At 42.2% G+C, this 22,173-nt stretch overlaps 1 protein-coding gene across 1 annotated transcript; it reads left to right on the top strand.

Annotated features, from left to right (window-relative positions):
- Positions 1 to 5,288: 5,288 nt before the first annotated feature.
- On the top strand, positions 5,289 to 7,601 carry LOC147419932 (11S globulin seed storage protein Ana o 2.0101-like). Its single transcript, XM_086505452.1, has 5 exons — positions 5,289 to 5,703; positions 5,794 to 5,990; positions 6,136 to 6,528; positions 6,668 to 6,885; positions 7,022 to 7,601. The coding sequence occupies exons 1-5, from the start codon at positions 5,304 to 5,306 to the stop codon at positions 7,425 to 7,427; spliced, it is 1,614 nt and encodes a 537-aa protein (XP_086361578.1). The 5' UTR covers positions 5,289 to 5,303; the 3' UTR covers positions 7,428 to 7,601.
- Positions 7,602 to 22,173: the final 14,572 nt, after the last annotated feature.

The following is a 22,173-nucleotide window of genomic DNA, read 5'->3' as shown; positions in this document are numbered from 1 at the left end:
TACAGGGGCTATATATAGCTAAGAGCCAGAGGGAGAAGGGCCTATAAATAGGTATGGTTGGGTGGTTATTGGCATGTCTATCTCCCTATGGCCTTTCACTGGTATCAGAGTCGTTTCTCTATGAGATTACTTTTTGGTCTACTAATCACCAATAGAGGTCATGGTTTGGTTTGGGTGCTTGTGGATCTTTCAAGTTAACCATGCTGGTTATTCAGGCAATTGTTGATTCCTCAGCAATCTTGTGCGATATTGTGCTCCCGTTTACCATCCATCTAGGAAGACTATCTGTAAATCGTGGGGAAAACACACCTCAGTACTGTCAGTTATCCAAGGTGATAGGCAGATTACAAAGTGTAATCTTGGGCTAAAGGATATGAAAAGTGCGTAAATTAGCACTAAGCAATACATTTAATAAGCATTTATTGCTCTACTGGGAGTTTGCTTACCATCAGTTAAAGCATGTTTGCGACTAGGTTTAGTCTCTTCATGTATAAGTCAGGTTCTCAACCTTGAACACTAGTTATGGTGGGGTTGTTTACTGATGAAATTTGAGAACAAGTTAAGGACTTAAACTTGGCTGATGAGTTAGGTCATCCAGTTACTTTCACGGAAAGTGAAAAGCGGTACTCTTTCACGTACATCTTTGTTGTGATAACTCGTTTAAGCATGCTCTTGTGCATTCTAAATGGAGTCTACCTATTGATGGTTCCAAAGGACAACAATGTGCAAAATCACGATGTTATTCTTGATTTCATTGAACCTCCTACTGTATTGTGTTTTGGTCAAACAAACAGCTGGATCCATGAGGGATACCACTGTGGAAAACATTAGTGTTCTTATGAAGATCCTACCACTTTTGTTTTTGCGGACGAGAATGCTTCTCCAAGGGGGGAGTAATGTCATGCCAAGGGTAGGACTATAGGAGGGCACGACCCTGGCCAAGGACCGACGGATACACCTGCGGTATAGGGGCTATATATATCTAAGAGCCAGAGGGCCAAGGGCCTATAAATAGGTATGGTTGGGTAATTATTGGCATGTCTATCTCCCTATGGCCTTTCAGTAGGGTTACCTCCTCAAGCTCAACCCTAGCTTACCTAGGTCAAAGGACTTTTAACACTAACCATTAGAGGTATTTAACAAAGCTAACCCTAAGGTCTTTAATCTCCGTTAGCTAGCCTTGCTCTTTGACATGTCATCTCTCATTTGGACCCCTTTACCTTTGGCCCCGTATTGAGATAGACCCGTAAGCACATGTCTATATTATAACCCTTGTCCCCGTCTATTCTCCCACATTAAATGGTCAATTTAATATGAAAAAATCATTTGGGTCAGTTAGATATTAGATTTTATGACAGTTCTAGAGCAAAGAAGTAGGTGCTTCAGACCCGCTTAGTTGGAAATGTTGATCGGCCAAGATGCCTTTTTAAAATCAACCATTTATAGGCTACTTAACAACCTCTCTTCTTAAGCAAGAAAAGACAAACGAAATGCTCTGATACCAATGTAATGGAAATGGCCTTTAAACTTTGAGAGTAGCGGAAATTAGAGATAGCAGTTTGTGGAATTACTTTGTGAGCATAGAGGGTGTACTTAATTGATGGTAGCAACATAAACATAACATTTAGTTAACTTGGCATAAACAATACTTTTACAAAAGAGAGAGAGTTTAGGGAACATGACAACAATAGAGGACCGGACTTATGTGGAGCCGGCGGTCCCCCCTCGATAGACTTTTATATTATAGTTTCTCCCATAAGAGAGACTTGGTACAATACCATATTTGTCTTCCTTGTGACCTAGGTGATGCAATGAAGATGTAAAGCTTCATGCATCAGGAGCATAACATAAACTTTGTGGAAAGCATTAACTATCCCAAGCCTCAGTCCCAAGGCCTCAAACACCTTCGAAGGTGCAGAGAGCTAGTGGGGAATGAGGGTAGGGATCGAAGAGGAAGAAGAAACATTTCATAGGAGAAAGAATTAGTTCCTCACTTATCATCACTCTTCTTGCTAGAATACATAATATCATAGTAATGAAGATGGAGAAGATGGAAATCTTAAGCATTGAAGCATGGCGCTTGGTTGGATTTGCATTCCATAGCCAAAAGTGTTGGTGTAGCTCTCAACTTCTCTACTTGCTCGGAGAAGGAGATGGAGCTCTTGCACTTTGCACTTCACACAATGAGAGTGTGTGTGGGAGAGTATACCCTCCCAAGCATGCCCCTAGCTTCCTTGGTCGACCCCCCCTTGTAGCTCATGCTTGAAGCTCATTTTACCCCTCCACGCCTAGCCAATCACAAGCAAGAGTCATATCAAGCAAGGATGCTAGTCTTGGGACAAGTGTCCTCCTTTCCCCTTTGAGAGAGAGGAGTTGATAAATGTAAAAAATTTAATTAAATTAATTAATTTATCATTGGACCCCTTGAGAGGCCAACCAATAGGCTCTAGGCACACAATGGGGGCAACATGAGGAGGAGCTTGACAAGTGTTCTTTTTGCTTTCTTTGTACCAAGCTTGCCTTGTGTGAGGGAGCGTGTATTCTCTCTCATCCCCCTAGCTTTAGAGCTCGCCCCCTCTCTTGTAGGGATGGGATTTGAATTTTTGGACACCTTACCTTCAAGCACCTTATTCAACAAGCATGACAAAGCACCTAAAGCCTGGGTAGTGTTCCCACAAGCACCTCAGGCTCCCTAGTCGGCAAGCACCTCAACCATCTTAGTCATCAAGCACGACAGCCCCTCAAGCTTGGGCCGGGCTCTCACCTCAAGCTCATTACCTAAGGTCAAAGGACTTTTAAGCACTAACTTGTAGAGTTCTTGAAGTGTGTGCAAGATTAGGTGTACCCAATTTTGGTAGTTAGGTGGAAAGTGTGACACTCAAGGTGTTCAACACATTTGTCTACACCTTGTATGCTAGCATGGCCAACTAGGACTAAAATTCTAAGTATACCCTTGGAGAATGAAAAATCGTAAAGTTTTTTAATCTTTGATAAATTTTTGACCCTAAGATGTACACTAAGGATAATCCAAAGGTTGCACATAGTAAAATGGATAAAAGATAAGCTTATGAAGCCAAACTACACACACTATTTTTTCTATGGGTTCCTTGTGCCATAAACTATAATATATATCAAATGCATGAGAAAACAATAACTAATTAATTTTTTATAATTTTTAGAAGAGTTGAATTTTATTTATTGATATTCTATGTAAATTTTCCAAGGAAGATCTGTCAATATTCAACTGTTAAAGTATGGTTTTTTTTTGTCTCACCACATTCCGCATAATTATATCTATCAAATGACCGTAGGATCTTGAGAAATTAGCCTTGCATCTATATATATCTTGTGTAGAAATAGTGATGTAAGAATTGTTGAAATTCTTCACAAAGATAATTACTAATAGTTTAAAGAAATGAGTAGAAAAACTTTAATAATTCCAAATATTCTCTTTAAGCATATGCAAGATTCATGTGCAATTTTATTTCAAAATTAAGTAAGTGATAAGAGACTTATATAAGAATCTCTGTTAAGATCACAATGTTGTGACAGGACGTGACAGATCAAACCAAGACATTCCTTACACACAAAAACTACTATTTTCTTTAGTTTGTTTAGAAATCGGTCCTTTTTGGTATGTTAGTACCTAAGCCTTTTATGTGGCCACCAATTCTTGGCTCTTAGAAATGAGTATAGGTAGGGTGTCATGCAATAACGTTTGCATAAAAAGCTTGATTTTCTGCAGTCTAAAGCTGCATAAACTACCAAAATTGGGTACACCTAATCTTGCATACAACCAATGAAGCTAACCCTAGGGTCTTTAATCTCCATTAGCATTGCTCTTTGATAGACCATCTCCCATTTGGACCCAATACCTTTGGTCCCGTGTTGAGATGCATCTAAAGCACATACCTATATTCTAACCCTTGTTCCCGTTTATTCTCCCACATAAATGATCAATTTAAAATGATTGGTTAGATATTAGTTTTTATGACACTTTTTCTTAGTTGATTCAGTCTCAATCATCATCATCATCAACTTAAACTTTGTTAATCTTATTGTTAAATCATGGCGTCGTTAACGGCCCGCGTAATCTTTGTAAGTAGCTTAAACTCCTTAAATTTCAATCAATCCAAGTGACAGTGTCGTTAACGAGCTGCCTTGGCTATTGATAATTAAGTTGTACTCAAAGCTTTACTAAAGATTTATTGATGATTGGATACTAATTTTGTGCTTTGTTCTATGTGCAGGTTGTGACGCCTAGTCATTAGTGGATTTCATATATGGTTATGGTTTTGCACAAAGTTCGTTTCATTTCTTCCATCAAGTTGTGCCTGAAATCTCATGTCAGATCCTACATGGATAGCATGTAGGAGGCGTATACATATGGTTTTGTTTGAAAAATTTATGTTAAAAAACGAAGGGAACTTTGCCAAAATTTCTGCGGGAGCACGGTTGATTTTGGTGCTGCTCGCTTTGTTGGGCAGAAGACAGTCAGTCTGGTTGTGGCTGTGTCCATCTTTTCACTGGGCACAGGCTAGGCTGCTTGTCCTCTGCCAAAGAAATTTTTTTCCTGTTACGATCGTCGCAATCTGCGATGCTAGACACGTGGAATTATGCGTCGATAACAGTACCTTTCGACGCGTATATCGACGCATATTGCGACGTTTTTGTAGGGACACGTATTTCGACGATTTTTTCGACGGGATACGTCGAAACCTGCGTCGAAGACCCCCTTTTTTGTTGGAGTGACGATTTTCGAAAAAGAAAAGAAGAGGAGAATCAAGGCAGATTCTCCTCATCCAATCGTGTGGAGGGAGAGAGAGAGAGAGAGAGAGCACAGAAAGTGCTTGAACAGCTTCTTGTCAAGGGCGTTATCGCTTGAAGTCAACGGCAAGGCGGCAGGCAAAGTGGAAAGCTGGGCAATCTTTTTTATTAATGCAATGGGCTGCGCTGAAAGGTCCTTGCTACCCTCACGCGCAGGTTCGAGTGTTCGCTCTTGTCCCTTTATGAGGTGAAGGTAATATGGTGACCTTTCAGATGGAAGGAAGGAAATCATAAATAAAGAATCTATGAAATAAATGAATAAAATAAAGGGAGAGCGAGTAGGTAGTACGTATGAAATTATATCAAAAGGCAATTTTGAGTTTTAAGAAAGAGAGTTGCATGTAATGAAGATTTTTCCAAATTGAGAGGGGCTTCGCAGAGGCCGCGTATCGACACTGCGCCGGGCATGCTCTTTCCAAACTCATCTTCCAGCTGCGCGCTACTATAAAAGGCGACCACTGCACTCCTGCTTCTTTATGCGTAGCAGGGTGCCCACTAGATCAGTTGTAGCTACGGCGAGCGTAGGGAAGCTAGTGCTTAGTCTTCTTCTGCTCCTTGGTCTCTTGACCACCTCCTTTGCCTCTTGCGAGGCTAGTCGTGGTGGCAGGGAGAGGGAGCCCCGTGAGCGTGAGGGAGAGGAAAGGGGAAGACGCCCTCATCGTGGCCGCGAGGAGGAAGAGCGTGGCTATCCTCAAATCGAGCTCGGCCGGCCTCGGGAACAGCTTCAGTCAGAGGGGGGACAACTTCGTGTTTGGAGTGAAGAGATCGATGCCATCCGCAATGCGCATGTGGGCATAGCGGAGCTCGAGCTGGAAGAGAATGGGTTGCTGGTGCCACAGTATTCGGATGCGGACAAGATTGCCTATGTTTTGCAAGGTCCATTTTGACATTACCTTTGTAGTTTGTGATTAATGGTCTTTCTCTTGCTTAGCTCTCGCTGAATGGTAATTGTAATCTGCGGTGCAGGGTCCGGTAAAATGGGTGCTGTCATCCCCGGTGCTGAGAGCGAGTATCAGCGAACTTATATTCGGAAAGTGCAGCGGGGGGATGTTGTTGCCCTGCCCAAGGGAACTGTTTACTGGTGGTATAATGACGGCAATGAGCGTCACCGTGTTCTATGCGCAGGAGATACCAGCTACGGAGCCAATCCCGGGCGCTTTCATGTAATCAGCAAACCCCTTGCTAGTGCTATATGAGATCTGGAAAATTGTGAATGAATTATAACATGATTAGTTATTCACTGCTGGTAAAAGTGGAATCAATGTTACTTATAGTAAAAACTGCTGGTAAATGGACTTTTGTATGCAGCAATTTGGACTTGCTGGTAGCAAGCAGGCCAGGTTTGGATCTGTGCTTCATGGATTCAGCAAAGACACTCTCGCCACCGCATGGGGCGTCGACGAACAAACGATCCAGTCTCTCCTTGAGCGCCAAAACGAAGCGGGCATTGTGAAAGCGAAGCAAAAGATCCACTTCCCACAGATACCCGAGCGGCGCAGCAGGAGAGAGGAAGAGGAAGAGAGCAACACCTTCATGGAAACTTCAGGCCCTTCCCACTTTGAGGAGCTCAAGTACAGCATAAGGGATGAGTTTCCGGACCTCTATGTAAAGAATGGTGGTGCTCTCAATAGAGTCAATTGCTATAAACTGCCCGCTTTGCATCAGATTGGATTTAGTGCAGTGAAGGTGTCCTTGGAGAAGGTAATTAACAGCTTTTAAAAAAATTATGCTTGTTCAATTAATACAAAGTAGGACAGCGATAAATTAGTTTAAGGATTGAAGACTGTAATTAATAAAGGATAAGACAGTCTGCTGAATGTTGAATTCTCGCTTCCATCAGAATGCAATGATGGCGCCTTCGTTCGTGCACAATGGGCACGAACTTTTCTACTTCACTCGAGGGAACGGCCGAGTTCAAGTGGCGAGCGGAGACGGGGAGAATGTGTTCGATCAAGAAGTGCGTGAGGGCACTATGCTAGTTATTCCTCAGTTCTTCCCTTCAGTGAAAATTGCAGGAGACCAAGGACTTGAATGGATCAAGCTAGTTACATCATCAAGGTTTCTTTTGAACATAATTGCTCAGCATCATGTCGTCGCACAGTATTGAATGATAATGCAGCGCATTTTAAGTGCATGTAATGCATTTTTGATCTCCTCAATGGTTTTCCTTGGATCTCCTGGCTGCTTTTTGCAGCCCTCGCACCACCTTCCTGGCAGGCAAGAACTCGGTCTACCGTGGTATCCCTAAGCAAGTTGCCGCCGCCGCCTTCAATGTCGATGAACAGCAGCTCAGAGAACTTGGCAGGGATGAGGAGGTCTTCTTCCCCCCCTCCAAAAGAGGGCGACGAGGTGACCGGGGCAATGAGAGTGTAGGCAGAAAGGAGAGCGAACAGCAGCAGAAACAACGTGAAGAGGAAGAGCAGAGGAGACTGCGGGAGGAGGAAGAGGAGAGGCGCAGGCGTGAAGAAGAGCGCAGGCATGAAGAGGAACGCAGGAGGGAGGAGGAGCAGAGGCGGAGGCGGAGGCGCGAGGAGGAAGAGAGAAGGAAGCATCGACGTGAGCTGCCAGCTTGGGCTCTGGCTTCTCTTGAGGTGCTATGAAGACTGTAGACAGCAGAAGTAGTGGGGTGTCATGTGTCTAGATAAATAAGAGCTGCAACTGGAGCTTTTATATTACCTTCCGGCCTACTTTTTGCTCGTATGTCATGCTCACGCGCAGCAAAGCCTGAGTTTTGGAATTATATATAATAACAGAATCTATCGACAGTTTTGCAAGCCTGCGTCTCAATTTTCTTTTTTTACCATAAATTTTTGATGCACAGGGCCGCTTTGAGAGAGTTTCTAGCAACACAGGGCCGCTTTGAGCCTCAAGAGCGTACCTAAATAATGCTTTTTCAAGTTTAGTAGAACTTTCTTGTAGAAAATCCATATTTGGCTCCTCGAGTCGGGTTTTCACTCTGTTTCTAGGATGGAAGTTTGTCATGCTCGATATACTATTGGTACCTTCGTCCGCACACTTAATTATAGAACTTGAGAGCTCGAGTATTGTGCCAAATATCGACGGGGCTCTAGTGACTATTGTAGCATCATGATATATAGCCCCACACATTAGCCAAGCTTTATATTGCTTCTGTGGGGCTCTAGTGACTATTGTAGCATCATGATATATAGCCCCACACATTAGCCAAGCTTTATATTGCTTCTGTGCCTGTGTGCTTGAGCATGTGTGTGGCATTTTGTAGTGTCCCAGCTTATTAGACGGTGTTTATTGGTGTTGGTGTGGGGCAAGGAAACCCTAACCTAAAAATATGGAGGCATCACACACATCCATAAAGGAGAACGATCTTTTTACCAAATTAGACAGGTTGACTCCAAGCATAAACTTTTGGAGGGAGTCAACACACATCCATAAAGGGTATGATGGACTCCAAGCATATAAACTTTTGGAGTTTACATAACATCTGGCCATTAGATGATACCATTGAATGTCAATTCATACTCCAATATGGAACTTCTTTAATGAGCCTTGATGAGATCATACCCCCTCGCGATGTTTATTATTGTAGATCATCACATTTTAGTGCACACCCACAAATGCCGTGCCATAGCCTTGATGAGATCATACCCCCTCGCGATGCTTATTATTGTAGATCATCACATTTTAGCGCACACCCACAAATGCCATGCCATAGCCTTGATGAGATCATACCCCCTCGCGATGCTTATTATTGTAGATCATCACATTTTAGCGCACACCCACAAATGCCATGCCATAAGAAAATAAATCTTGACATCGTTCCAAGTAAAGAATATCCACGTTTCTGCATTTCCCCAGTAAGAGCTCTTTCCATGTAAAGGGAATTGGATTCTCCCCCAAAGAGCTAGTGGAGCGAGGCTAGAGAGCTCTCATTTTTTCGACAATCAAAAAACAGGTGGATTGATTGATTCAACCATGAAGATGCCTGATTTAATACCAGACCTAAGTACGTTACTACCTATCCAGAGGCCTTGGTGAAAGATGAGCTACAGGAGAGTGTTGTGTTTGATAGCAAATAGGGGAAGGGCTACACACATTGAAATTTGCATTGCCTTTAGTTCCCCACCTTGAGTTGAGCTTTACTTTTAGAGACTAGTTGACGGTTGGATTAGCTTGAGAATTGAGAGTAGATTTGCTCACAAGTTTTCGTGAAAGTAAAGGAGCATCGTATGAGGTGATATTTAGAAGTTTTTTATACGTTTGAATCTTGCAGTCTAGAAAATTAGCAATCAAGTTGAAAATGGTTAGCAAGACAATTCTTTGAAAAGTGGAGAGTTGTCCCTTATCACACGCTTCCAACATCTAATACCCTTTTTGAAGCAGATATGATCTCTTCTAGAGATATCAGTCCCATCTGAGCCGAAGTGATGTCCATACCATGAGTAGTCTTCTAACAGGAATTCTCTAAAACACATAAGGTCCATAGATGGTTTCCATTTGTGTTTCAGAGAAAACCATGCATTCCATTAGCTGCAAATGAGGGTAGATCCTACAAGTTTGATTGGATTAGGTGCAGTAATGAGATCCATCAGGTGTAGCGCTTTCCAAGCTTTATACTCCTGGAGGGAGAACTTACTCATATTATTTTTAATCAACAGTGCCCAATAATCAGTAAAGGGTGCAGTTCTTAGAATCCACTGAGCTGCCAATTTGGTTGCTTGAGCCTCCAAGTTGAGTATACCAAGTCCTCCATTACTTTTGGGTGAGGAAGAGATGTTACAGGCAATTGGACTCTATTGACAAAGTTGCTGCCTCCCCACAAAAATATTATAGCAAGGCCTATTGCCTTGTTCAAAGGGCTCTTTGCAAGTTTCCAACAGGATATAAAAGAAATCAATAGAGTATAATGAACGTTGCATAGATTGCCAGCAAAAAAAATTTTCCTCCTGGATTTCTCAAGAACCCAGTTCCATCTTTGTGGGATGCCCACAAGTTTGAAAATTTTTCCTTGATCTTTTTGCAGCCAACTATTAGTAGAATTTCAGGACTATCCTACAGAAACTCTAAAGGCAGGTTTAGTATGGTAATTGATGAAAGATCCACTGCCTAGAAAAAGTGTTTGTAGACAATCCCAAAGAAGCTGCATTGACTGCTCCTCTCCTTTTTGCAATTGCTTCAAATGCATTGAGTGCAAGCAATTGCAAAAAGGAGAGGAGCAAGGGGGCAACCCTATCTGATACTTCTCTTTAAACAAATAGAATCTGAGAGCATTCCATTGATAGAAACCTTGGAAAAATCATTACCAAATAAAATATGTACAAATTTAATAATTTTTTTACCAAATCCCATGCAAAAAGAGATTGTAAAATAAGTTTTTGAATCTATCATGTCATAGGCCTTATCAAAATCTGAAAAATTACATAATTATGCATGTTGCGTTCCTTCCCAAATGCTAATAATGGAATCAAGAATGAATCTTTTATTTATAAAACCTTTTTGCTCCTTCAAGATAAGTTGGTCCATAAGGAGACTGAGTCTTCTAGCTAAGGATACAGAAAAGATTTTGTAGACAGTAGCTAGACAAGTTATAGGTCTAGGTCTCCTTTATCCCCTTTCTTGTGTATCAACTTAGTAACATAAGGTGTTGATATTTGTAGACAAAGCTCCTAGACCCACAGCTTCTTGCTAGACTAGAAGAATATAAGGGGCTAAGAAATCTTGAAACTGGATATATAACGCATTAGGAAGGCCCTAAATTCTTGGTGTTTTGCCAAGCTCCAATTTAATAATAGTTTCTTTATTATCTCATAACAAGATGGGCATGTCCAAGGTTTCAACAGTTTTTGTGGGGAAACTCTTTTTTCCTCTTGATAGCAATTTTAACGCTTGCTCCTAAAAGATAAGTTGGTCCTTTAAAAGATTCAGTCTTCTAGCTAAGGATAGAACAAAGATTTTCTAGATAGAAGTTAGACAAGTTATAGGTCTCCAATTTTCTAGGTCCCCTTTATCCCTTTTCTTGTGTATCAACTTGATGACACAAGTGTTGATATTTGAGACAAAGCTCCTAGATCAACAACTTCTTGCCAGACTAGAAGAATATAAGGGGCTAAGTTTCAAGAACTGGATATAAAACTCATTATGCAGGCGCTGAAGTCTTGGTGTTTTTCCAAGCTCCAATTTGATAATAGTTTCTTTAATCTCTCCTAACAAGACGGGCATGTTCAAGATTTTAACAATTTGCGGGGAAACTCTTGTTTCCTCTTGAGAGCATTTTTAGCGTTTTCTCCTGAGATAGTGTCATCCCCTTTAGGAGGATTAGAGAAGCTATTAGTAAAAACAAAGTCCCTAGACCTTTTTTTAAATCTTGAACATCTTTTTAGAGTGCCTGTCTATTTTAATAACCCAGAATTCCCTAGTCCAAGCAAGGGCATTGTGGGCTTCTAGGAGCTCTTTCCTTAGAGTTTCTTTGAACATAACCAATTCAGTGGGGGGGGGGGGGCTAGCATTGGATTGAGGTCTTCTAATTGAAGAATCCTTCCTTTTATCATCATCTTTTTTTTGGCTCTAATTTCCCTAGCTCTTTTTCTAACATCAACAAGATAGGATTGTGTTTCCTTCATAGAAATATCCCAAGCTTGGAAAGGAGAATGACCAGTCATAAATTCATGATAAAAAATGATTCTAACTTTCTCTTTGACAGGTATTATGCCCCCCCCCCCCCCCCCCCCCCCCCCTCTCTCTCTCTCTACATCGTGTGTGTGTGTGTAGGAAAGAGAGAGAGAGAGAGAGAGAGAGAGAGAGAGAGAGAGAGAGAGAGAGAGAGAGAGAGAGAGAGAGAGAGAGAAGTGTGTGTGTGTGTAGGAAAAAGAGAGAGAGAGAGAGAGAGAGAGAGAGAGAGAGAGAGAGAGAGAGAGAGAGAGAGAAATGTGTGTGTGTAGGTAATCAAAGAGAGAAGATAGAGAATTAATGTATGCTTAGGAAATTAAAATTAAAGAAAAATAATTAAAGAGAGAAATGAAATGAAATGTTATTTTAACGTCTGCGAAAGGCCAAAGTGACCTATGAGACATGAGACAAGAAAGTTACAATGTGATGGATCTGATACAAAGTCAGAGTAAGAAGATGACAAAATAAAATATTATGGAATCCTAAACTGTTGGGTATGGACTAAATGGTTAAACCAGCTAGCTGGAATAGGTAGATCATAGGAGATCCAGTAGCTGTCGCTGGCGGGTCTCATCAATCTCCTCCATGGTCAGTAGTCTGACCGGGCGTTATGCATGTCGAGCCAAAGTGACCTAGCTAGATCCTCTGATGCAGCCTCTGTCGATGTTGTGTATTCCTCCGCAGTCGTGGACGTCTAGATCTCCCTAGCTCAGTCGCTTGTTCGATCAGTAGAGAGAGAGAGAGAGAGAGAGAGAGAGAGAGAGAGAGAGAGAGAGAGAGAGAGAGAGAGAGAGAGAGAGAGAGAGAGAGAGAGAGAGAGAGAGAGAGAGAGAGAGAGGGGGGGGTAGGAAAGTGAAGAGCGAGACAGAGAGAGAGATAGGAAAATAAGAAAATAGAGAGAGAAAGAGAGATAGCAAGAGCGAGATCGAGAGAGAGAGAGAAAGAGAGATAGCGAGAGTGAGATCGAGAGAGAAAGAGAGATTGAGATCGCTTTCTTGAGCAAGAACCATGCAAGGCTTCTGAATCTTTCTCAAGTTGCTCATCCATCTCCACATTATCTTCTGGCTTGGACATGGAGGCCCCGTCCGGTTTACAATCAGGCAGAAAACTTTCATTGGGCTGAGAACTTCCATGGCTTGTGCTTTCATCAAGTGCGGCATTGGAAAGCTTTCTCTGACAGGCTACCTCGGAATGGAGGCAGGTGAGTTCGTAGATAGAGAAGAAACTATGGAACTAAAAGAGGGAAAGGGGTTTTGTCTGCTACATGCATTGCCATGTACACCTGGGAGTGCACGTATGTGTCTACCCATATAGGATTTGACCAATAAAGACGAGATTTTGACCCGGTGGTCCTGATCTCCGTACACCTCTGGACCGAGGTGTACGGAGATTGGGCAAGACTAGAGATTGCGAGGTAGTTTACATTGTGAGGAGTATATATATATATATATATATATTAAAACAACATTCATAATCATTGTAGATGGCAACGTCATCAACTAACATGGAGGAAAAGATTGCATGCTCGTGCACGCTCTGCAAGTATCAAATCCTGCACAAGCATAGGATATGTAATGAGCATGTGCACAAGTACGGAGAGTTTGCTAGAGAAATCGTACAGAATCTGCGATACGACTCCTACGGAACGGGCATTGATTTCCGCGACATAGCACCTACATCCGGGAGAGAGAGAAAAAAGATTATGCGTGAAGGTCTGACCAATATAGACCAATATAGATCCACGGATGGAAGCAGAAAAGGGCTTACAGACAGAAGATGACGGCATGGAGGAGATGCTGGATGCCTTCTTCGAGACAAGCGAGGAGAACGCGAACGAAACAGCACCAGAAGCCGTGCGCCTATCTCCTGAAGACATGTTGAGGAAGTTGGCACGTCAACCAATCTATGAAGGCGCCAAAATATCTGTGCTTCGTACTTGTCTTGCATTTTTGAATCTTCAGTCAGTGTATGGGTGGTCAGATGCAAGCGTCACTACTTTGTTTAGGTACGTAATTTACAAAAGAGATTTTCCGATTGCAATGGTGATGTGCTCGGAGAGCTCTTTAATTTAATGTGGCTTAAACAGGTTATTGCGGGAGCAACTTCTCCCAGTTGGCAATGAAACCTCTCTAGGCCAGACGCAAAGCAACTTCTGACCTCAGTTGGCTGCACTACAACAAAATTCATGCATGTCCAAATGATTGCATTCTTTTTTGCAATGAATTCGCAGATCGACAGTTTTGCAAGCCTGCGTCTGAATTTTCTTTTTTTACCATAAAGTTTTGATGCACAGGGCCGCTTTGAGAGAGGTTCTAGCAACACAGGGCCGCTTTGAGCCTCAAGAGGGTACCTAAATAATGCTTTTTTAAGTTTAGAACTTTCTTGTAGAAAATCCATATTTGGCTCCTCGAGTCGGGTTTTCAGACTATTTCTAGGAGCATATTAAGAGCACCTGCATCGAGTAGTTTGTGGCAATAGAGAAATAGTAGCTTGCTAGCCATGGTGCCGCCAACTAATGCCCTCCCTTGCATTCATATTGCGACCAAAGTAGCAACCTTAAAAGACTCTGGAATGATAGGATGGAAGTTTGTCATGCTCGATATACGATTGGTACCTTCGTCCGCACACTTAATTATAGAACTTTGAGAGCTCGAGTATTGTGCCAAATATCGACGGGGCTCTAGTGACTATTGTAGCATCATGATATATAGCCCCACACATTAGCCAAGCTTTATATTGCTTCTGTGCGTGTGTGCTTGAGCATGTGTGTGTTGCATTTTGTGTGGGGCAAGTAAACCCTAACCTAAAAATATGGAGGCAGTCACACACATCCATAAAGGAGAACATTCATCATGGGTTATCTTTTTACCAAATTAGACAGGATGGACTCCAAGCATAAACTTAGTCACACACATCCATAAAGGAGAACATTCATCATGGGTTATCTTTTTACCAAATTAGACAGGATGGACTCCAAGCATAAACTTTTGGAGGGAGTCAACACACATCCATAAAGGGTACGATGGACTCCAAGAATATAAACTTTTGGAGTTTACATAACATCTGGCCATTAGATGGTACCATTGAATGTCAATTCATACTCCAATATGGAACTTCTTTAATGAGCAGTTGAAGTCTTTTAGTAGCCTTGATGAGATCATACCCCCTCGCGATGTTTATTATTGTAGATCATCACATTTTAGCGCACACCCACAAATGCCATGCCATAGCCTTGATGAGATCATACCCCCTCGCGATGTTTATTATTGTAGATCATCACGTTTTAGCGCACACCCACAAATGCCATGCCATAAGAAAATAAATCTTGACATCGTTCCAAGTAAAGAATATCCACGTTTCTGCATTTCCCCAGTAAGAGCTCTTTCCATGTAAAGGGAATTGGATTCTCCCCCAAAGAGCTAGTGGAGCGAGGCTAGAGAGCTCTCATTTTTTCGACAGTCAAAAAACAGGTGGATTGATTGATTCAACCATGAAGATGCCTGATTTAATACCAGACCTAAGTACGTTACTACCTATCCAGAGGCCTTGGTGAAAGATGAGCTACAGGAGAGTGTTGTGTTTGATAGCAAATAGGGGAAGGGCTACACACATTGAAATTTGCATTGCCTTTAGTTCCCCACCTTGAGTTGAGCTTTACTTTTAGAGACTAGTTGACGGTTGGATTAGCTTGAGAATTGAGAGTAGATTTGCTCACAAGTTTTCGTGAAAGTAAAGGAGCATCGTATGAGGTGATATTTATACGTTTGAATCTTGCAGGCTAGAATATTAGCAATCAAGTTGAAAATGGTTAGCAAGACAATTCTTTGAAAAGTGGAGAGTTGTCCCTTATCACATGCTTCCAACATCTAATACCCTTTTTGAAGCAGATATGAGCTCTTCTAGAGATATCAGTCCCATCTGAGCCGAAGTGATGTCCATACCATGAGTAGTCTTCTAAAAGGAATTCTCTAAAACACATAAGGTCCATAGATGGTTTCCATTTGTGTTTCAGAGAAAACCATGCATTCCATTAGCTGCAAATGAGGGTAGATCCTACAAGTTTGATTGGAGTAGGTGCAGTAATGAGATCCATCAGGTGTAGCTCTTTCCAAGCTTTATACTCCAGGAGGGAGAACTTACTCATATTATTTTTAATCAACAGTGCCCAATAATCAGTAAAGGGTGCAGTTCTTAGAATCCACTGAGCTGCCAATTTGGTTGCTTGAGCCTCCAAGTTGAGTATACCATGTCCTCCATTACTTTTGGGTGAGGAAGAGATGTTACAGGCAATTGGACTCTATTGACAAAGTTGCTGCCTCCCCACAAAAATATTATAGCAAGGCCTATTGCCTTGTTCAAAGGGCTCTTTGCAAGTTTCCAACAGGATATAAAAGAAATCAATAGAGTATAATGAACGTTGCATAGATTGCCAACAAAAAAATTTCCTCCTGGATTTCTCAAGAACCCAGTTCCATCTTTGTGGGATCCCCACAAGTCTGAAAATTTTTCCTTGATCTTTTGGCAGCCAACTATTAGTAGAATTTCAGGACTATCCTACAGAAACTCTAAAGGCAAGTTTAGTATGGTTGATGAAAGATCCACTGCCTAGAAAAAGTGTTTGCAGACAATCCCAAAGAAGCTGCATTGGATGCTCCTCTCCTTTTTGCAATTGCTTCAAATGCATTGAGTGCAAGCAATTGCAAAAAGGAGAGGAGCAAGGGGGCAACCCTATCTGATACTTCTCTTTAAACAAATAGAATCTGAGAGCATTCCATTGATAGAAACCTTGGAAAAATCATTACCAAATAAAATATGTACAAATTTAATAAATTTTTTACCAAATCCCATGCAAAAAGAGATTGTAAAATAAGTTTTTGAATCTATCATGTCATAGGCCTTATCAAAATCTGAAAAATTACATAATTATGCATGTTGCATTCCTTCCCAAATGCTAATAATGGAATCAAGAATGAATCTTTTATTTATAAAACCTTTTTGCTCCTTCAAGATAAGTTGGTCCATAAAGAGACTGAGTCTTCTAGCTAAGGATACAGAAAAGATTTTGTAGATAGTAGCTAGACAAGTTATAGGTCTAGGTCTCCTTTATCCCCTTTCTTGTGTATCAACTTAGTAACATAAGGTGTTGATATTTGTAGACAAAGCTCCTAGACCCACAGCTTCTTGCTAGAATAGAAGAATATAAGGGGCTAAGAAATCTTGAAACTGGATATATAACGCATTAGGAAGGCCCTAAATTCTTGGTGTTTTGCCAATCTCCAATTTAATAATAGTTTCTTTATTATCTCATAACAAGATGGGCATGTCCAAGGTTTCAACAGTTTTTGTGGGGAAACTCTTTTTTCCTCTTGATAGCAATTTTAACGCTTGCTCCTAAAAGATAAGTTGGTCCTTTAAAAGATTCAGTCTTCTAGCTAAGGATAGAGCAAAGATTTTGTAGATAGAAGTTAGACAAGTTATAGGTCTCCAATTTTCTAGGTCCCTTTTATCCCTTTTCTTGTGTATCAACTTGATGACACAAGTGTTGATATTTGAGACAAAGCTCCTAGATCAACAACTTCTTGCCAGACTAGAAGAATATAAGGGGCTAAGTTTCAAGAACTGGATATAAAACTCATTACGCAGGCGCTGAAGTCTTGGTGTTTTTCCAAGCTCCAATTTGATAATAGTTTCTTTAATCTCTCCTAACAAGACGGGCATGTTCAAGATTTTAACAATTTGCGGGGAAACTCTTGTTTCCTCTTGAGAGCATTTTTAGCGTTTTCTCCTGAGATAGTGTCATCCCCTTTAGGGGGATTAGAGAAGCTATTATTAAAAACAAAGTCCCTAGATTCCTTTTTTTAAATCTTGAACATCTCTTTAGAGTGCTTGTCTATTTTAATAACCCAGAATTCCCTAGTCCAAGCAAGGGCATTGCGGGCTTCTAGGAGCTCTTTCCTTAGAGTTTCTTTGAACATAACCAATTCAGTGGGGGGGGGGGGGGGGGGGGGGGGCTAGCATTGGATTGAGGTCTTCTAATTGAAGGTTCCTTCCTTTTATCATCATCTTTCTTTTGGCTCTAATTTCCCTAGCTCTTTTTCTAACATCAACAAGATAGGATTGTGTTTCCTTCATAGAAATATCCCAAGCTTGGAAAGGAGAATGACCAGTCATAAATGCATGATAAAAAATGATTCTAACTTTCTCTTTGACATGTATTATGCGCCCCCCCCCCCCCCCAAACCCCCCCCCCTCTCTCTCTCTCTACATCGTGTGTGTGTGTAGGAAAGAGAGAGAGAGAGAATGCGCGCGGTGTGTGTGTGTGTAGAGAGAGAGAGAGAGAGAGAGAGAGAGAGAGAGAGAGAGAGAGAGAGAGAGAGAGAGAGAGAGAGAGAGAGAGAGAGAGAGAGAGAGAGGTGTGTAGGAAAGAGAGAGAGAGAGAGAGAGAAATGTGCGTGTGTAGGTAACAAAAGAGAGAAGATAGAGAGATAATGTATGCTTAGGAAATTAAAATTAAAGAAAAATAATTAAAGAGAGAAATGAAATGGAGAGAAATGAAATGAAATGTTATATTAACGTCTGCGAAAGGCCAAAGTGACCTATGAGATATGAGACAAGAAAGTTACAATGTGATGGATCTGATACAAAGTCAAAGTAAGAAGATGACAAAATAAAATATTATGGAATCCTAAACTGTTGGGTATGGACTAAACGGTTAAACCAGCTAGCTGGGATAGGTAGATCATAGGAGATCCAGCAGCTGTCGCTGGCGGGTCGCATAAATCTCCTCCATGGTCAATAGTCTGACCGGGCGTTATGCATGTCGAGCCAAAGTGACCTATCTAGATCCTCTGATGCAGCCTCTGTCGATGTTGTGTAGTCCTCCGCAGTCGTGGACGTCTAGATCTCCCTAGCTCAGTCGCTTGTTCGATCAGTAGAGAGAGAGAGAGAGAGAGAGGTAAGTAGAGAGAGAGAGAGATAGGAAATAGAGAGATAGAGAAAGAGAGTTATATATATATATAGTGAGAGAGAGAGAGAGAGAGAGAGAGAGAGAGAGAGAGAGAGAGAGAGAGAGAGAGAGAGAGAGAGAGAGAGAGAGAGAGAGAGAGAGAGAGAGAGAGAGAGAGAGAGAGAGAGAGAGGTAGGGAAGTGAAGAGCGAGACAGAGAGAGAGATAGGAAAATAAGAAAATAGAGAGAGAAAGAGAGATAGCGAGAGTGAGATCGAGAGAGAGAGAGAGAGAGAAAGAGAGATAGCGAGAGTGATATCAAGAGAGAAAGAGAGATCGAGATCGCTTTTTTGAGCAAGAACCATGCAAGGCTTCTGAATCTTTCTCAAGTTGCTCATCCATCTCCACATTATCTTCTGGCTTGGACATGGAGGCCCCGTCCGGTTTACAATCAGGTAGAAAACTTTCATTGGGCTGAGAACTTCCATGGCTTGTGCTTTCATCAAGTGCGGCATTGGAAAGCTTTCTCTGACAGGCTACCTCGGAATGGAGGCAGGTGAGTTCGTAGATAGAGAAGAAACTATGGAACTAAAAGAGGGAAAGGGGTTTTGTCTACTACATGCATTGCCATGTACACCTGGGAGTGCACGTATGTGTCTACCCATATAGGATTTGACAAATAAAGACGAGATTTTGACCCGGTGGTCCTGATCTCTGTACACCTCTGGACCGAGGTGTACGAAGATTGGGCAAGACTAGAGATTGCGAGGTAGTTTACATTGTGAGGAGTATATATATATATATATTAAAACAACATTCATAATCATTGTAGATGGCAACGTCATCAACTAACATGGAGGAAAATATTGCATGCTCGTGCACGCTCTGCAAGTATCAAATCCTGCGCAAGCGTAGGATATGTAATGAGCATGTGCACAAGTACGGAGAGTTTGCTAGAGAAACCGTATAGAATCTGCGATACGACTCCTACGGAACGGGCATTGATTTCCGCGACATAGCACCTACATCTGGGAGAGAGAGAAAAAAGATTATGCATGAAGGTCCGACCAATATAGACCAATATAGAGCCACGGATGGACGCAGAAAAGGGCTTACAGACAGAAGACGACGGCATGGAGGAGATGCTGGATGCCTTCTTCCACACAAGCGAGGAGAACGCGAACGAAACAGCACCAGAAGCCGTGCGCCTATCTCCTGAAGACATGTTGAGAAAGTTGGCACGTCAACCAATCTATGAAGGCGCCAAAATATCTGTACTTCGTACTTGTCTGGCATTTTTGAATCTTCAGTCAATGTACGGGTGGTCAGATGCAAGCGTCACTGCTTTGTTTAGGTACGTAATTTACAAAAGAGATTTTCCGATTGCAACGGTGATGTGATCGGAGAGCTTTTTAATTTAATGTGGCTTAAACAGGTTATTGCGGGAGCAACTTCTCCCGGATGGCAATGAAATGCCCCCCTCTAGGCCAGACGCAAAGCAACTTCTGACCTTAGTTGGTTGCACTACAACAAGATTCATGCATGTCCAAATGATTGCATTCTTTTTCGCAATGAATTCGCAGATTTTCTATTGTGTCCTAAGTGCGGAGCAATGCGCTACAAACAAGATTGAGTTGGCGAGACAGTGACAGCTAAAGTGTTGCGGGATTTCCCTATTATTCCTAGGATAAAAAGCATGTTTCGTTGTGGTTCCATTGCAAAGTTGATGCGGTGGCATTCTATGAATAGATCCACTGACGCAACATTTAGGGTGCCCGCTGATTCGAAGGCTTGGAGGCACATTGAAGATACCTGGCCACATTTTAAGAGTGAACCACGCAATTTGCGTTTGGGCATGGCAATGGATGGAGTCAATCCATTTGGCTTGAGAAGCTCGTCATGGAGCACTTGGCCTGTGTGCCTTATCAATTACAACCTCCCGCCGTGGCTTGCTATCAAGAAGGGTCATTTAATTTTAAGCTTGATTGTACCTGGTAAGTTCAAGGCAAAAAACATGGATGTTTATCTAGCTCCACTAGTTGACGAGCTCCAGGAGTTATGGCATGGGATCGACATAGCAGATGCGGTTGAACCAGTAGGACAACAGCATGCAAGGATCCACGGACTTCTTATGTGGACTATGCATGATTGGCCAGGATACGGAGAAGCTTCTGGTAATGGTTATTGATTTACAAAATTCTCGCTATTCGCAAGCCCTTTGCCTTGGCCTGATTCATGCTTTGATATATGCAGGACTAACAACTTCGGGATACAATGCATGTCCAATTTGCGGGCAGTCTTTGGATGGGAGCAACATGAGGGGCAACCTATTCCAGGAATGAAACGTTTGTCCATTCTCCATACGTTGCCGTACTGGGGTGATCTACTAATTAACCATTTGCTGGATCCAATGCATATATTCAAGAATGTGGGAGAGCTCCTCTGGAAGACAATCATGGGAATGAAAGAAAATCGAGCTTCACGAGATGATTTGCAGTCGGTTGGAAAGATGCCAGAGTTGTGGCCTTTCACCAATGCAGCTGGTCAAACAAAACTTCCAAGAGCGCCATGGGTATTGCTAAAAAACGAAGAGCGACAAGTGAAAAGGGTGATTTTAGAGTTCAGGACGCCAACAAGATATATGCAATGTCTGAAGACACCATTCACCCGTGACGATCAACTCTCAGGGTTGAAATCACACGAATGGCATAAGTTCTTGCAATTCATTCTTCCAATTGCGATCAAGGGGTGTTTAACGGAGGAAGTGCGGACCTACATATACAAAGCATGAATCAGGCCAAGGCAGGTGATTACTTCTGGTCGCAATGCAACGGTATGCAGAGATGGAAACAAGCTTGTGCAAATAGATTCTACAAAGACTTGGACAGATGCGAGCGACACATTTTCTCTCCCCGAACATTGCGAGCAAGTGGTCTTTGTACCGAACCCTCGAGAGCGACAATGGTGGTTTGTGGTTCTGGTTGCTCCAAGAAATAAACAAGTATTTGAAGGGCAAGATCTCCTGGAGGAAAGTCAGTTAGACGACGTCCATACTACTGTGACATTAGATGAGATGGACGAAGGTATGGCAGAGGAAGCTGATAGATATACGAAGGATGACGCAGACGAGCCAGAATTGACACTTGTAGATGAAGATGCAATGGATGAAGAAAATATGCCAGAACGAGTTGGGGCAGAGTTATGTTTGCAATTAGAGATAGACGATGATACGGTGCAAGATCTTATCGATGATGCCTCACTCGTCGAGGCCTAGGCCTGTAAGTGTTTGTGTGAAGACTTTGATTTAAAATTAAGCTTAAAGTTAATTTAAACAACTGTGTTCTGACGCTTTATTTTAGTTTCTTTGTGCAGGACTTTAGTATGGAAGACGAGATTCCAGATCCCGCTTCCATGAGTGCAGATGCATTCATGGGCTTCGTTACACGGATGACGCCTACTCAGATGGCAGAGGCTTCTCAATACTGGGTAGCCAGAGGCACGGGTACCCTAGGGGTGGGGCAGAGGCGGAGACGTCCTCATCTCCGCAGCACAGGCGCACTCACCGATCTCGACGATCGTCAGGTGGAGGTGGTGGTTGCTGTGGAGGAGGGTCCACAGATGCTTCGACCCCTCCTCGCTCACGACCCCCGTCTTACCCAGGAACACCTCTCGACACACCTCTTGGCACACCTCGGACACCTTGGGGGGAACACGATCCTAGTGCCTCCAAGCTCTATACTGTACGGGGAGATGGTTCTG

Source organism: Adiantum capillus-veneris, chromosome 29, assembly GCF_014529385.1.
Source record: "Adiantum capillus-veneris isolate H3 chromosome 29, ASM1452938v2, whole genome shotgun sequence".
In the NCBI taxonomy this organism is placed as follows: domain Eukaryota; kingdom Viridiplantae; phylum Streptophyta; class Polypodiopsida; order Polypodiales; family Pteridaceae; genus Adiantum; species Adiantum capillus-veneris.
The sequence above is the reverse complement of the archived record's forward strand: the minus strand, read 5'-3'. Positions and strand labels throughout refer to the sequence as shown.

Excerpts from the sequence above, each read along its gene's own strand:
- LOC147419932 (XM_086505452.1), top strand. The coding sequence starts at position 5,304 with ATGCGTAGCAGGGTGCCCACTAGATCAGTTGTAGCTACGGCGAGCGTA. Across the intron at positions 5,704-5,793 it reads GATTGCCTATGTTTTGCAAG|GGTCCGGTAAAATGGGTGCT; the intron begins GTCCATTTTGAC and ends TCTGCGGTGCAG. Across the intron at positions 6,529-6,667 it reads TGAAGGTGTCCTTGGAGAAG|AATGCAATGATGGCGCCTTC; the intron begins GTAATTAACAGC and ends CGCTTCCATCAG.